This window comes from Anarrhichthys ocellatus, unplaced genomic scaffold, assembly GCF_004355925.1.
Source record: "Anarrhichthys ocellatus isolate YVR2014 unplaced genomic scaffold, GSC_Weel_1.0 scaffold1461, whole genome shotgun sequence".
Classification (NCBI taxonomy): Eukaryota; Metazoa; Chordata; class Actinopteri; order Perciformes; family Anarhichadidae; genus Anarrhichthys; species Anarrhichthys ocellatus.
Window position 1 is genome coordinate 1 of NW_022281435.1, and position 11,151 is coordinate 11,151.

Sequence of the window (11,151 nt, forward strand, 5' to 3'; positions counted from 1 at the left end):
TATATAACAATGTGTATCAACATTTGTGCGTAAAAATTTAATATTCTCCAAAGTAATTATTAAAGTAAAAAGTACAATATGTATTTCTTTATGTGTTGTGTATATAAGTACACTCCACAGACCTGTTCCCTTTAGTTCCCTCCTTGCTTCCTCTCCTTCTGTTTCCTGGGCTCTCAGCTCCTGATTGGTGGACTTCTTCCTGAGCTGAGGTGGACTCTTACTTTCCTAACCTTTCCTTTCCTAACCGCCTAACCTTTCCTAACCTTTCCTGTCCTAACCGCCTAACCTTTCCTAACCTTTCCTTTCCTAACCTCTCTTCCTTGAGCTCTCTGGAAACCGTCCTGAGGTCAAGGAAAGATGTGAAGGAGAGTTCATTAGGAGTTAGGAAAGGAGAACCGAGGATTAAGTTTTGCTTTTTAACACTTTAATACTTTTTTACCTCATGTCGTTTGTTTTCATGATGCGTCACTTTAAATGTCGCCGCCACAAGGAATTGTGGGTCGGCATTATCTCCTTTCCTTTGGTAAAGGATGCTCCAGTGTTTCCTTTGCTAAAGGGGATAAGAAAGGAAGCATTGAAGCACCTTTCCTCAACATCTAGAGGACACATTTTCTCACAAGAAAGTAGAGAAGAAAATTATAAAACCTGGTGAATTATGAGAAATTTAGTTTTTACCAAATCAAGATTAAGACAAAAATAATCCTTTAAATCAAGATGATAGATATTAAAATAACATTGTATATATATTAATTAAATATGAATTAACATTATAGATATTAATTAATTTAGAGAGTTATTAAATCAAAATGATATTGAATTCATATAATATATATTAAATAAATATGAAAGATAATAAAACAATACTGTATATTTTAAGATTATTAGATAGTAAATCAGAACTGTGACTTTTGAGACCAAACTGACTTATTAAATATTAAATTAAAGTCATGAGTTTATTATGATGCACATTTATTTTTCTTTCATGTTAATTCTTCTGACGACTCGTTCAAATCATCTTCACATCTAAGAAATAACCAAAACAAATATCTACGTTTGATTCTCTTCAATCACAGAAAGTTCAGTTCTTCTTCATGGAACAGAGTTTCATTTCAAAAACAGTGTTGGGACGTAACTTAGTAGACTACAGTTGCTCAATTACTGTACTAAAGTACAGTTAGAGGTACTGGCACTTTAAATGCAACACACACACACACACACACACACACACACACAGAGTTTCTGTGTCAGAGGTTCAGTGAATGTGGACCGACGGGACAACGGCGCCGCCCTGAGGTCACATGTTGAACTGCAGCTGACAGACAGAAACACTCAGAGAGAGAAAGGCATGCTGGGATTCTGAGTACAATAATCTGAATGTGCACAGTAAGATGTACTTTACCTCAGTGGTAACTTGAGGTAAAGTACAGCAAGGTACATATAGTACACATTACACAACCCATTAAAAACATACAAATATACACTAAACAATAGAGAACATGTGCAGGTAGTAGCAAATAAGTTATGTAAATAATAAATGAGAACACAATAACAAGTGTCCCACCCCTCTCATTAGCAAAGCTGCTGTCTGCTGGACTGGAGAGTCTCAGGTGAGACGGCTTAATTGAATTCGTTTTGTGCTTAATATCTGCAACGCAAATGAGGTTTTCTTTATTTGAGAACCGAAACCGGAGATTATTAACAAGAGTTAAAAATGACATAATTATGGGAAATGAACTGGAGAGCAACTTAGTGTTTATTTATGTGTGTAAAGTGTCCAGAGCAGAGTTTTAGTTGATGTTCAACAAGAAACATTAGTACACTTTGAAGATAAAAGGTTCAGTGTGTTATTTGTGCAGTGCAAATGAAGTTGGAAGCATTTCCAAGAAAATACTACGTTAGTTTTGTGTCTTTAATGTCCTTTAACTTGCTGTTGTACGACTTCTCAGTTTGAATCAGTCACTTCCTGTGTGGAGAAGGATTTCCTGCCAGAGAAACAAACTATTTTAAAGTCTGAGTGAGTCATGAGAGGGTTAACTTCCCCTCCTCCTCCTCCTGCGGTTCAGCCTTCCATGAAAACCTGTTTCTACTCGCCTCAGAAACATTCCAGCCCTCGAGGCTGCCGGCTGGTTAAAAACCAAAGAAGCTTCATATCTGCAGTTTGTCTCTTTAGTGAGTTCATCGTCGTCTCACCATGTTAGTCTCCACATTCCTCTGCAGGTTCTGTCGCTCTAAACCTGCAGGACTCCGAATCTACGCAGTGAGTTTAACATCTGGTACTTTTTACAGAGCAAGAGTCTGGGAGATTCCTAACCCTTTCTTTAAACGATCCTGTTTTCCTTAAAGATGGAGGCTTGAAGTTCTGTAAATGTGTCGATACATCAACATTGAATAAAGAAAAACTACTAACATTCGTACAATTGTGTCAGAAACTACTGCTGACTGCTATTACTACTAATACTATGCAACTTCTTCAAATACTTGCATTGCAACAACAATATTAGTACTGTATGCTACAACTGATAGCATCAGTGCTACTACTAGTTGTACTGCTAGTACTAATGCTTCTGCTAGTTTTACCCAACTTGTGGGGACACGCCTTCATTGATTTAAGCTTAAAGTATAGTCATCTTTAGGACGACGCTGGTATGGTAATGGTTGATACGTCTCCAGGAAATGAATGTAAGTCAATGTAGTGTCCCTAAAATTCATGAACACATGACTCAAAAGCAAACAGAAGGGCGTTGGTTTCTGGTTCAGGAAGAAGAGTCAGAGGTGTGATATATTTCTCTTTCCCCCCCAGGCCAGTCCGGTCTGGTCTGCTTGTGTTGTTTCCAGGTTCAGCAGCCAGCCCACATCCACAGGTAATCAAGTAACTCCAACAGCAACGCTTCCAAAACCACCTCATTTAAAAGGGATGTTACCTGCATTGTTACAGGCTTTAGACTGTGAACCAACAACACTCAGTCTACAGCCATGCTAACAGTTTGTATGTCTGCACAGCTGCGAGCTAAACGCTAACATGCTGATGTTCAGCAGGTATAATGTTTACCATCTTAGCTTACCATGTTAGCATGCTACAAGTCCTTATGAGTGAACCAGCTATAAATAAAATATAACCGCTAAAACAAGGAAGACATGAACAATAATACATGAAAAATCAATTTCAAAACAGCAATTAGATTTTATTTTAGGCACCGTGTGGATTATTGTATGGAGGACATCTCTCTTTCTCTTTCAGATGCGTTTGTTCGTTACAGCTTCGGCCGCCCCGTCCTCTCTCTGCGACTCCCTGCTGGTCAGCAGAGTCGCTTCACTCTGACGCCCATGTTGACCACGGTCGGTGACCTCCTGCGTGACATCACAACCAAGGACCCCGGGGTGCACACCGCCGCCCTGCTCAACAGAGGTAATGCAAACAGCGCATGCGTACTACTATACTTGGAAGGACCCTAAAACTAAGTTTACATTTTCAGCGTTTTGAAGACAAAGTAGTGAAGTTTCCTCACTTTTTAAAAATGTCCCAATTGTCCAAAATGTCCTCATTAAAATGTAGTTTCCTCAAATACCCCTACTTTACAGAAATGGCCCCGCTATCCACAGATGTCCTCTTTCTAAAAATTCTCACTCTCAAAAATGTCTTCAATGCCTTTAAATGTCCCTACTTTCATCAAATGTCCCCAAGCCCCAAAAATGTCCTCGCATTACAGCTAATTCCCTCACCTTCTAAAAATGTCTCCACTTTCTGAAATCATCATCAAATTCCTTAAATGTCTATTTAGAAATGTCCTCTTTCCAAAATGTCTTGAAATTCTTTATTGCCCCTACTTTCAAGAAATGTTCCCACTTTCTGAAAAATCTCGCTTTCCAAAAAATTTTCTTGAGTTGCCCGAAATGTCACTGCTGTCCACAGATGTCCTCACTTTCTATAAATTGTTTCAGTTTACAATAATGTCCTCAAACCCCCAAAATATACTTGCTTACAGCAAATTCCCTCTCCTTCTAAAAATGTCTCCACTTTGTTAAATGTCGTCACTTTACAAAAATATTTTCAGTTTCCAAAAACGTCCACATTTTCTAACATGTCTCCTTTTTGTAAAAATGCATTCACTTTTGACAAACGTCCTGACTTTCTTAAAATCCTGACCTACAACAAATGTCCTCAAGTCCTCACTTACAACTGATTTCCTCACTTACAAAGAATGCCTCGACTTTCCCAAAAATGTCTGTTTACTGAAAATGTCCTAGCATTATTTTCCACAAATGTCCCTACTTTCTAAAAACATCCTCACTTTTAATCTAAAACACAAACTGGTCCTCACAAAGATGGAAGCAGAAGAGCAGCCACACAAGTCATGAATACATGAAACTAAACTTTGTTTTGTCCTCAGATGGACAGAGAATCTCTTCATGCACCTTCATGGAAACAGTTTTAAATGAAGACTTTCAGCTGGTCATCAATGGCGTCACACACAACGTTCGCTCACTTGGACAAGGTACGACCTGTGTGGACGAGGTTAGCTTAGCTTTGCATGAAGATGCACTTTGACTGATTCCTGTTATGAAACGTTTAGTTCATTCAGAACGACTGGAGAAAAAAGTATTAATACCACAAACCCCCCGTTTCTGTGTCCGTCAGGTTCGTCTCATGAACACATGTTGGGTCCGGACGACATGAAGTACGTGGTCCGCCTGCTTCACTCGGCTCTGAATCTTCCTCAGCGGCAGCACATCAAACACAACGAGCTGCTGATGAGACAGGAGCAGCTCAAAGAGCAGCTGCAGCCGCTCGAGACAGTAAATTACAGGATATAATATTCTATAATAATATGAAACTTTGAAAGGAGACATCTTGTATTACTGTCATATTTTACTGATAAAACCTCTCTACTTTTACTTAAATAACATTTTGAATTCAGCACTCTTACTTTTACTGAAGTATCTTTGTACGATGATATTTGTACTTTTATTCAAGTAAAGGATCTGAGCGCTTCTAAAGCTCATTGGACACCATAAAGACGTTCAGTATGAGCATGAACACACCTGTGTTTCTCTGTGTGTGTGTGTGTGTGTGTGTGTACAGGTGAGAGTCAAGATGGCGCAGGAGGCGGAGTCTAGAGCATCAATACTGGGGTGGGGGGGGCTTGCCTACCTGTCCCTGCAGGGAGGATTCCTGGGTTACCTCACCTGGTAATGAGCGCACACACACACACACACACACACACTAACCTGAAACTCTACTGCACTCCGGTATCCTGTAATCATGTTTTAATATTTGTGTGTGTTGACAGGTATGTGTTTGCGTGGGACGTCATGGAACCAGTCACCTTCTTCATCACCTGCAGCACCAGCATGATGTTCTTCGCCTACTACATCCTCACCAAACAGGTAGGGTCCCTGTGAGTGGGTCTGCTGTCTTTGTGAAGACCAATGAATATTTTGTAGACCTGATAAGTGAGCACCGGGTCCCCACTTCACTTAAAGGTCCCCACTTCACTTAAAGGTCCCCACTTCACTTAAAGGTCCCCACTTCGCCAATTGTTCCCACTAAGTCAACGGTCCCCACCACGCTGTGAGGTCCCCACTTCACCAAATCTTCACTTCGCCCAAAAGTCTGAGGGTCTTCATAAGTACAAACATGTGTCTGTGATTTAAATTGTGTGTGTGTGTGTTTGTGTTGACAGGATTTAATCTATCCGAATGCGCGAGATCGTCAGTTCCTTCACTTCTTCCACCAGAAAGCATCTCAACAGAAATTCAATGTTCAAAAATACAACGAACTCAAAGAAGAGCTGGCAAAGGTGATGGACACACACACACACACACACACACACACACACACACAAAGTGTTTACACAGCAACATTGTCTTCTAGAAATGATGTATTTTGTGGCGCTAACCTTTCTTATTAATTATGTTGTGTGGACTTCTTATTTGTTTTTCCCCCGCCAAAATAAGAGGTTTTCATTCGTTCATTTATAGTTGGAATGAAATGGATGCTTACAGCAGACTATTCCAAAACTGCCACCTGAAGTCATTCACATGTAGAAACCTGTGTGGTTGCAGGTGGAAGGTGATCTCAGCAGCTTGAGGAGCGCCATCCGGCTGCAGGTGGATCAGCCTCAACCACAGAGAGCCACCTGAGGTTTCACTTTATTCTTTTTTTGACATTAAATGTCCCTTTTGCACATTTTCGTACTTTGTTTCTTCACGCTTTTGTCATCTGTTTTTATTAAAAACACAATGAAGTAAAAAGGTTCTCATCCTGTGTCCTTGATTTATCTCGAGGTATTTGTGAAATTGATGTAAAGATAAGAGTATTTTTAGGTATGCTATATATCAAACTCCCTCTTTATTCCTCTTCCTGTAAAACATTTCAATATTCTTAATGACACATTCTGCCCTTAAAGGCAAAAACACACTTATTTCATAAGTTAAAATTTAAATGTTCGTGCAGCAGTTGCAGGACAAACGTACAAAGTAGGAAAGAGTGAAATTTAGTATTTTGTTAGCTTACAAAAATACGCTATTTGTAGAAACAGCATTTATATTTTGTTTGCAATCTGTGGCAGAACCAACGGTTGCCCTGCCACATGCAGCGGACTTTGAAAAGTGTTTCCTTGTTTTGTGTGCAGACACGACTTCTGACAGCTTTAATTCCTGTTAAACGAGTGTGTGGCCAACTCCCACTAGTAGAAATAGAGAACGGCTGCAGACGGATATTAGCGAGTTGTTTTGTTCTTTAGTGATTTGAAGCGCCAAAACAAAAAGCCACATACGTCAGCAAATTAGGGACAGTTCATTCAAAGTTTCGTATCAGTGTTGCATTAAACACATTCATTCACATTAATAAAAAATGTTAAAAAAGTGCAAATGAACAAATAGAATTTAATGATATTTATGATCATATTTTAGGCTAAGAGATAGAACATGTCTGAATAGGCCTATTGGAGAATAGAAAATATTTATTTATATTGCTAAATGTGATTGTTTTCAATTAAATCAGCACTGAAATACTAATAAAACTGTTATTGACAGTATTAGCCACATAAACAAATTTCTGTATTTGTGAGCCAGAGAAACCGGAAAACTCATTCTATTGGACAAAGTGATATTTTAATCTATTTATTTTTTTTATTTACTAGAGACGGTGCACATTAATTAACACTTCAGTTTCCACCTCAATGTAAATGTGTTAGAGTTAGCTCCAGAGCTAATTTTCCTCTGCAGTCCCTGGGCAGACTATTACAATTTAGTGGCCTAATATCAGTACGATGCTCCAGCAAACACTGTATATAGTACAACACTGTACACTACATAACACAATACGATTTTTAATAAATCAGTGAACTAACAATAGGCTATTTAAGGTACGTGACAGCTTGACTCTTAATTCAGTGTTCTGTAAGGGTGTGTTTGCCTCATCAAGAGTTGAACTTGGTAACGGCAGGCCACCCTGTGTGAAGTCGTATCCACTCAAAGTAATGAGCCACCTGTCAGACAGAGAGAGGAGGGAGTCATCAGCATAACCATAAGTTATATCTGTTAATAAAACACAGAATATAAAAGCACGATGTAATAAATTGTACTGCAACTGTTTGTAATATTCAGTACAAATGACAGACTGTATATAAGAAGTGGACGCAGTCGTCACGACGTCACTCATTGGTTTGTGGACTTCAGCTTTGAAGCCTCGAGTTTGGCTATTTAGCCGTCGCCATCTTGGATTACAACCTGTCAATCAGCATGTAGCCCCGCCCTAAAGCATCCCCTGCTTTATGGTCTGTGTGACTCTAAATGGACCATAATGTACTAAATGAACATCATGCTGTATTGAAGAAGACTTGAAACTAGAGATTGAGACCATAAACTCATGTTTACAATGTTTACTGAGGTAATAAATCGAGGAGGTTGCTGCCTCCTCGATTTATTGCAAATAAATATTTATAGTTTTGATTGCATTTTTTTAAACTGAGGTTTATGATGAAAGAGTATAGTGATATATATTTGCTGTGTAAAAACACTGCATGTATTTGTACCTGTGTATAAACTCCAGGGAACCCCGGCTGTCCACACTTGTCTCCCCAGCTGACGATGCCCCACAGGTAGGAAACTCCCAGTTCGTCCTCGCAGACCAGCGGACCTCCGCTGTCGCCCTGACAGGAGTCCACGCTGCCGTCCAGGTCGCCCGCACACATCATGCCGGGTTTGAAGCGATCTTTATAGAATCTCTGACAGTCGGCGATGAGGGACACGTTGGCCCACAGCAACACCTGAGCCGCTCTGCCATCTGTGGACAAAGTCATCAATATTCAAACGCTGACGTTTTAACCCTTCCACCGTTAATACGCTGACGGACAACCTGACGCTTATCAAGCTTCAGAGCATGAATTTAACTTTGATCCACTTCATATTTCGTGGAACACGATAAATTCTTCACTTCTAGTGAAGTTGAAAGCATTTCATGCCACTAAATGAACATGTTGATGAAATTAAATTCATATTTTAATAAAGCTTAATTTATATGGAATGAAATCAGATTATTAAACCACCACTGAAGGTGTAAGTATTCTTTCTTCTTTAGTGTGATAAGTTGCCTGATCTTTTGCATCAACACCCCATCTATCTCTTCACTGGAGGGCTTCGTTTACACTAATGTTAGACTTCCGGTCAGCGGAGGAACACACCTGCGGTTCGTCCCCACCCAGAGATGCTGCAGGTGTGGTTGGGTTGAAAGAGTTGGGAGGACCAGGGGACGCAGACGGCGCTGACGGCCGGGTTATCCTCCAAACATTTGTCCTTGTACGGAAGCTTCTCCAGCTTCACCAGAGCGATGTCGTTCTCATAGGTGTTGGCGTTGTACCTGCAGGTGTATAAATACACCCACGTTATTACCATTCAATTAATGATCACGAGCATGTGTTATGATCCTTCGGATGGATAAATACTTTGGGTGGATGCGAATGTCTTCAACAGGAACAATGTCAGTTGTGTCCTGAGCTTGAAGCTTCCTCCAGAGAGAAAACTTCACCTTGAACGCAGAAGGGGTGGGCCTGAAGAAGAGAGAGAGTACTACTACAACGGCCACTACTCGTACTTTTAGTACTTCTGGGATTTTTAAAGCCATTACAACTTCCTTAGATACAACTATTGCTACTACAAAACATACCAACACCATACCACATACCACCACTGCTCATATTTCATACTGATACTACTGCATCATCATTTACTTCCACCTAAACACTGGTCCTACCTGACGCAGTGAGCAGCCGTGATTACCCAGCATCCTCCGATATAAGCGCCTCCGCAGTCGATCTTCCTGTTCTCCACCAGAGCAATCTGCCACTGGATCTGAGTCTGCACAACAGGGACAGATTCCCATTTGAAACTACTGGAAAAATAATAAATAAATTAACATTTTGTTATTTATAAATCACGATTGGAAGCAAAGGGGCTGCTGGAAAATCATACAATCGCCACCATGCTCGTTTAAAACTAGTACAAAGGGAGTAACATCACATCAAAATGTTATAGCTAGGGCTTGAAATGTAGTACTTTGATCAAAGTAATAGAACAGAATCTTTAAAGACAGCACTTGGAAAACCACTGTCTGTCTTTTGAAAGCTAAAAACACTGAATCTGACTGTGAAAATGGACGGACAGACAGGTGCGTCCCTGACTGACCGGGTTTGCCGGGACGCCTCCCACCACTCTCTTGAAGCGGCTGGCCCTCGCTCGGTGCTCAACCTCCATGTCGTCCACCGTGGTCGCGTTGGGAATCCCGCAGTATAAGTTGGCCTCCAAATGCACTCTGTCGGCCCTCGTTTCTGGACACACATGCATTGAGTTGTTAATAAATTCACATCCAGCTCTGATGAGATCCTGATGACTTTGTCTTGGGGGCGTGTGGGACGAAACCTGACTTGTGGTAAGGTGACCTGGTGACCTGAGGTTTGACTTATCCTAAAGGAACGTGGCTGGACACCCGAACCGTTCAAGCCTCATGTGATAGTTGAAGATATTCCACAACCGTGTTCATTAATCTGCTGTCACCACGGCCTCGCTCTACTGGTTTCAGGCCAGATCTTGGAACCTGGTTGTCGGGGTTTGCTCCCTTAAAGGGATCCCCACATACCTAAAACATACGACCACTTCTGAAAATACGACACAAAGCTAATTTTTTCGCACAACGAAATTACATACAAAATAAATGCAAAGACTCGAATGGACACAAATGATCCCGTGAGTAACGAAAGCGATGCGAAAGATTCGCTTTGCTTGTGGTGTGAACGCAGCATAAGAGTCAATGTTAAGGCTACATACCGTTTTTGGGGGAGGTGTACTCTGAAAAAAACAACAACAACAAAACAACAAATTTCATTATTATCCCAAATACTAACAACAACTACATTCAAACCCCTCTACCTCAGTTCCAGGTATACTTTACCCAAGTGTTTGAGTGGTTTGTGCTCTGCTTCTGGTTCTGTGGAGAACATAAATACAGTACGATTACTACAAACACTCAAACAGATGGTGGATCCGTGTTCCTGGAGTCGGTCTGTTCAAAGTGTGACAACTATTCACATGAACTGGGTTGTTTATTTACAGGAAGTGGAGCCTAAGATAACCATGAGGACTGTTAGGTGCTGGTTTAAAGGGCTGATCACTTTCAGTGATTTCCCAAAATTGAATATTAATATATTACTTTTGGGTAAACAGATGTTCGAATGCGTATCTCACGGTTGAGTGCGTGTTTCATTAATTCATCCTCGCCGTCCAGACAGTCAATCTGTCCGTCGCTGAGCGCCTCTGGATGCACACACACACCCGTCTTGCAGCGGAAACCTCCGTTCCTGCATTCTGTGAACCATAAACATAATTCACATCATGAAAAGACAATACGACACAATGCAAAAAGTGTGCGTTTTCTTTCTTTTACTTTTGCAGCACATCTCATCGCTGAGGTCGCCACAGTCGTCAACTCCGTCGCAAGTCCGGTTCAGAGGGACACACTTTGTGTTGGCACATCTGAAGCCACAGTCTGAGAACACAAGAAGTCACAATACTGGAAAGGTATGGCAAAAACACGGTTAACTCAAAACTGTTTTGTGTTTGGCACCAGAGCACAAAATGTCAGCCCATACATATATA

At 40.7% G+C, this 11,151-nt stretch overlaps 2 protein-coding genes across 3 annotated transcripts; one reads left to right on the top strand and one right to left on the bottom strand.

Moving 5' to 3' along the window:
• The first annotated feature begins 2,036 nt into the window (after nucleotides 1-2,036).
• On the top strand, nucleotides 2,037-6,252 carry LOC116377617 (calcium uniporter regulatory subunit MCUb, mitochondrial-like). Of its 2 annotated transcripts, none has more exons than XM_031839285.1 (9): nucleotides 2,037-2,169; nucleotides 2,801-2,861; nucleotides 3,258-3,406; nucleotides 4,389-4,493; nucleotides 4,637-4,794; nucleotides 5,081-5,187; nucleotides 5,289-5,385; nucleotides 5,682-5,798; nucleotides 6,064-6,252. In XM_031839285.1, exons 1-9 carry the CDS (start codon nucleotides 2,070-2,072, stop codon nucleotides 6,139-6,141), a joined length of 972 nt encoding a protein of 323 aa, XP_031695145.1. In that variant the 5' UTR covers nucleotides 2,037-2,069; the 3' UTR covers nucleotides 6,142-6,252. The 2 variants fall into 2 exon arrangements, with proteins under 2 accessions (XP_031695145.1, XP_031695146.1); XM_031839286.1 differs by having other exon boundaries at nucleotides 2,077-2,257; nucleotides 3,239-3,406.
• An 824-nt stretch (nucleotides 6,253-7,076) lies between these two features.
• On the bottom strand, nucleotides 7,077-11,055 carry LOC116377615 (complement factor I). The gene is made up of 10 exons (XM_031839284.1): nucleotides 10,940-11,055; nucleotides 10,741-10,860; nucleotides 10,448-10,483; nucleotides 10,324-10,344; nucleotides 9,685-9,827; nucleotides 9,254-9,357; nucleotides 8,946-9,050; nucleotides 8,685-8,860; nucleotides 8,037-8,287; nucleotides 7,077-7,490 (listed from the first exon to the last, which is right to left on the bottom strand). The coding sequence occupies exons 1-10, from the start codon at nucleotides 10,950-10,952 to the stop codon at nucleotides 7,422-7,424; spliced, it is 1,038 nt and encodes a 345-aa protein (XP_031695144.1). The 5' UTR covers nucleotides 10,953-11,055; the 3' UTR covers nucleotides 7,077-7,421.
• Nucleotides 11,056-11,151: the final 96 nt, after the last annotated feature.

Excerpts from the sequence above, each read along its gene's own strand:
- LOC116377615 (XM_031839284.1), bottom strand. Across the intron at positions 9,828-10,323 it reads GTACACCTCCCCCAAAAACG|AAACGAGGGCCGACAGAGTG; the intron begins GTATGTAGCCTT and ends ATGTGTGTCCAG. Across the intron at positions 8,288-8,684 it reads TGGGTGGGGACGAACCGCAG|ATGGCAGAGCGGCTCAGGTG; the intron begins GTGTGTTCCTCC and ends CTTTGTCCACAG.
- LOC116377617 (XM_031839285.1), top strand. The coding sequence starts at position 2,070 with ATGAAAACCTGTTTCTACTCGCCTCAGAAACATTCCAGCCCTCGAGGC. Across the intron at positions 4,795-5,080 it reads AGCTGCAGCCGCTCGAGACA|GTGAGAGTCAAGATGGCGCA; the intron begins GTAAATTACAGG and ends GTGTGTGTACAG. Across the intron at positions 5,188-5,288 it reads TTCCTGGGTTACCTCACCTG|GTATGTGTTTGCGTGGGACG; the intron begins GTAATGAGCGCA and ends GTGTGTTGACAG.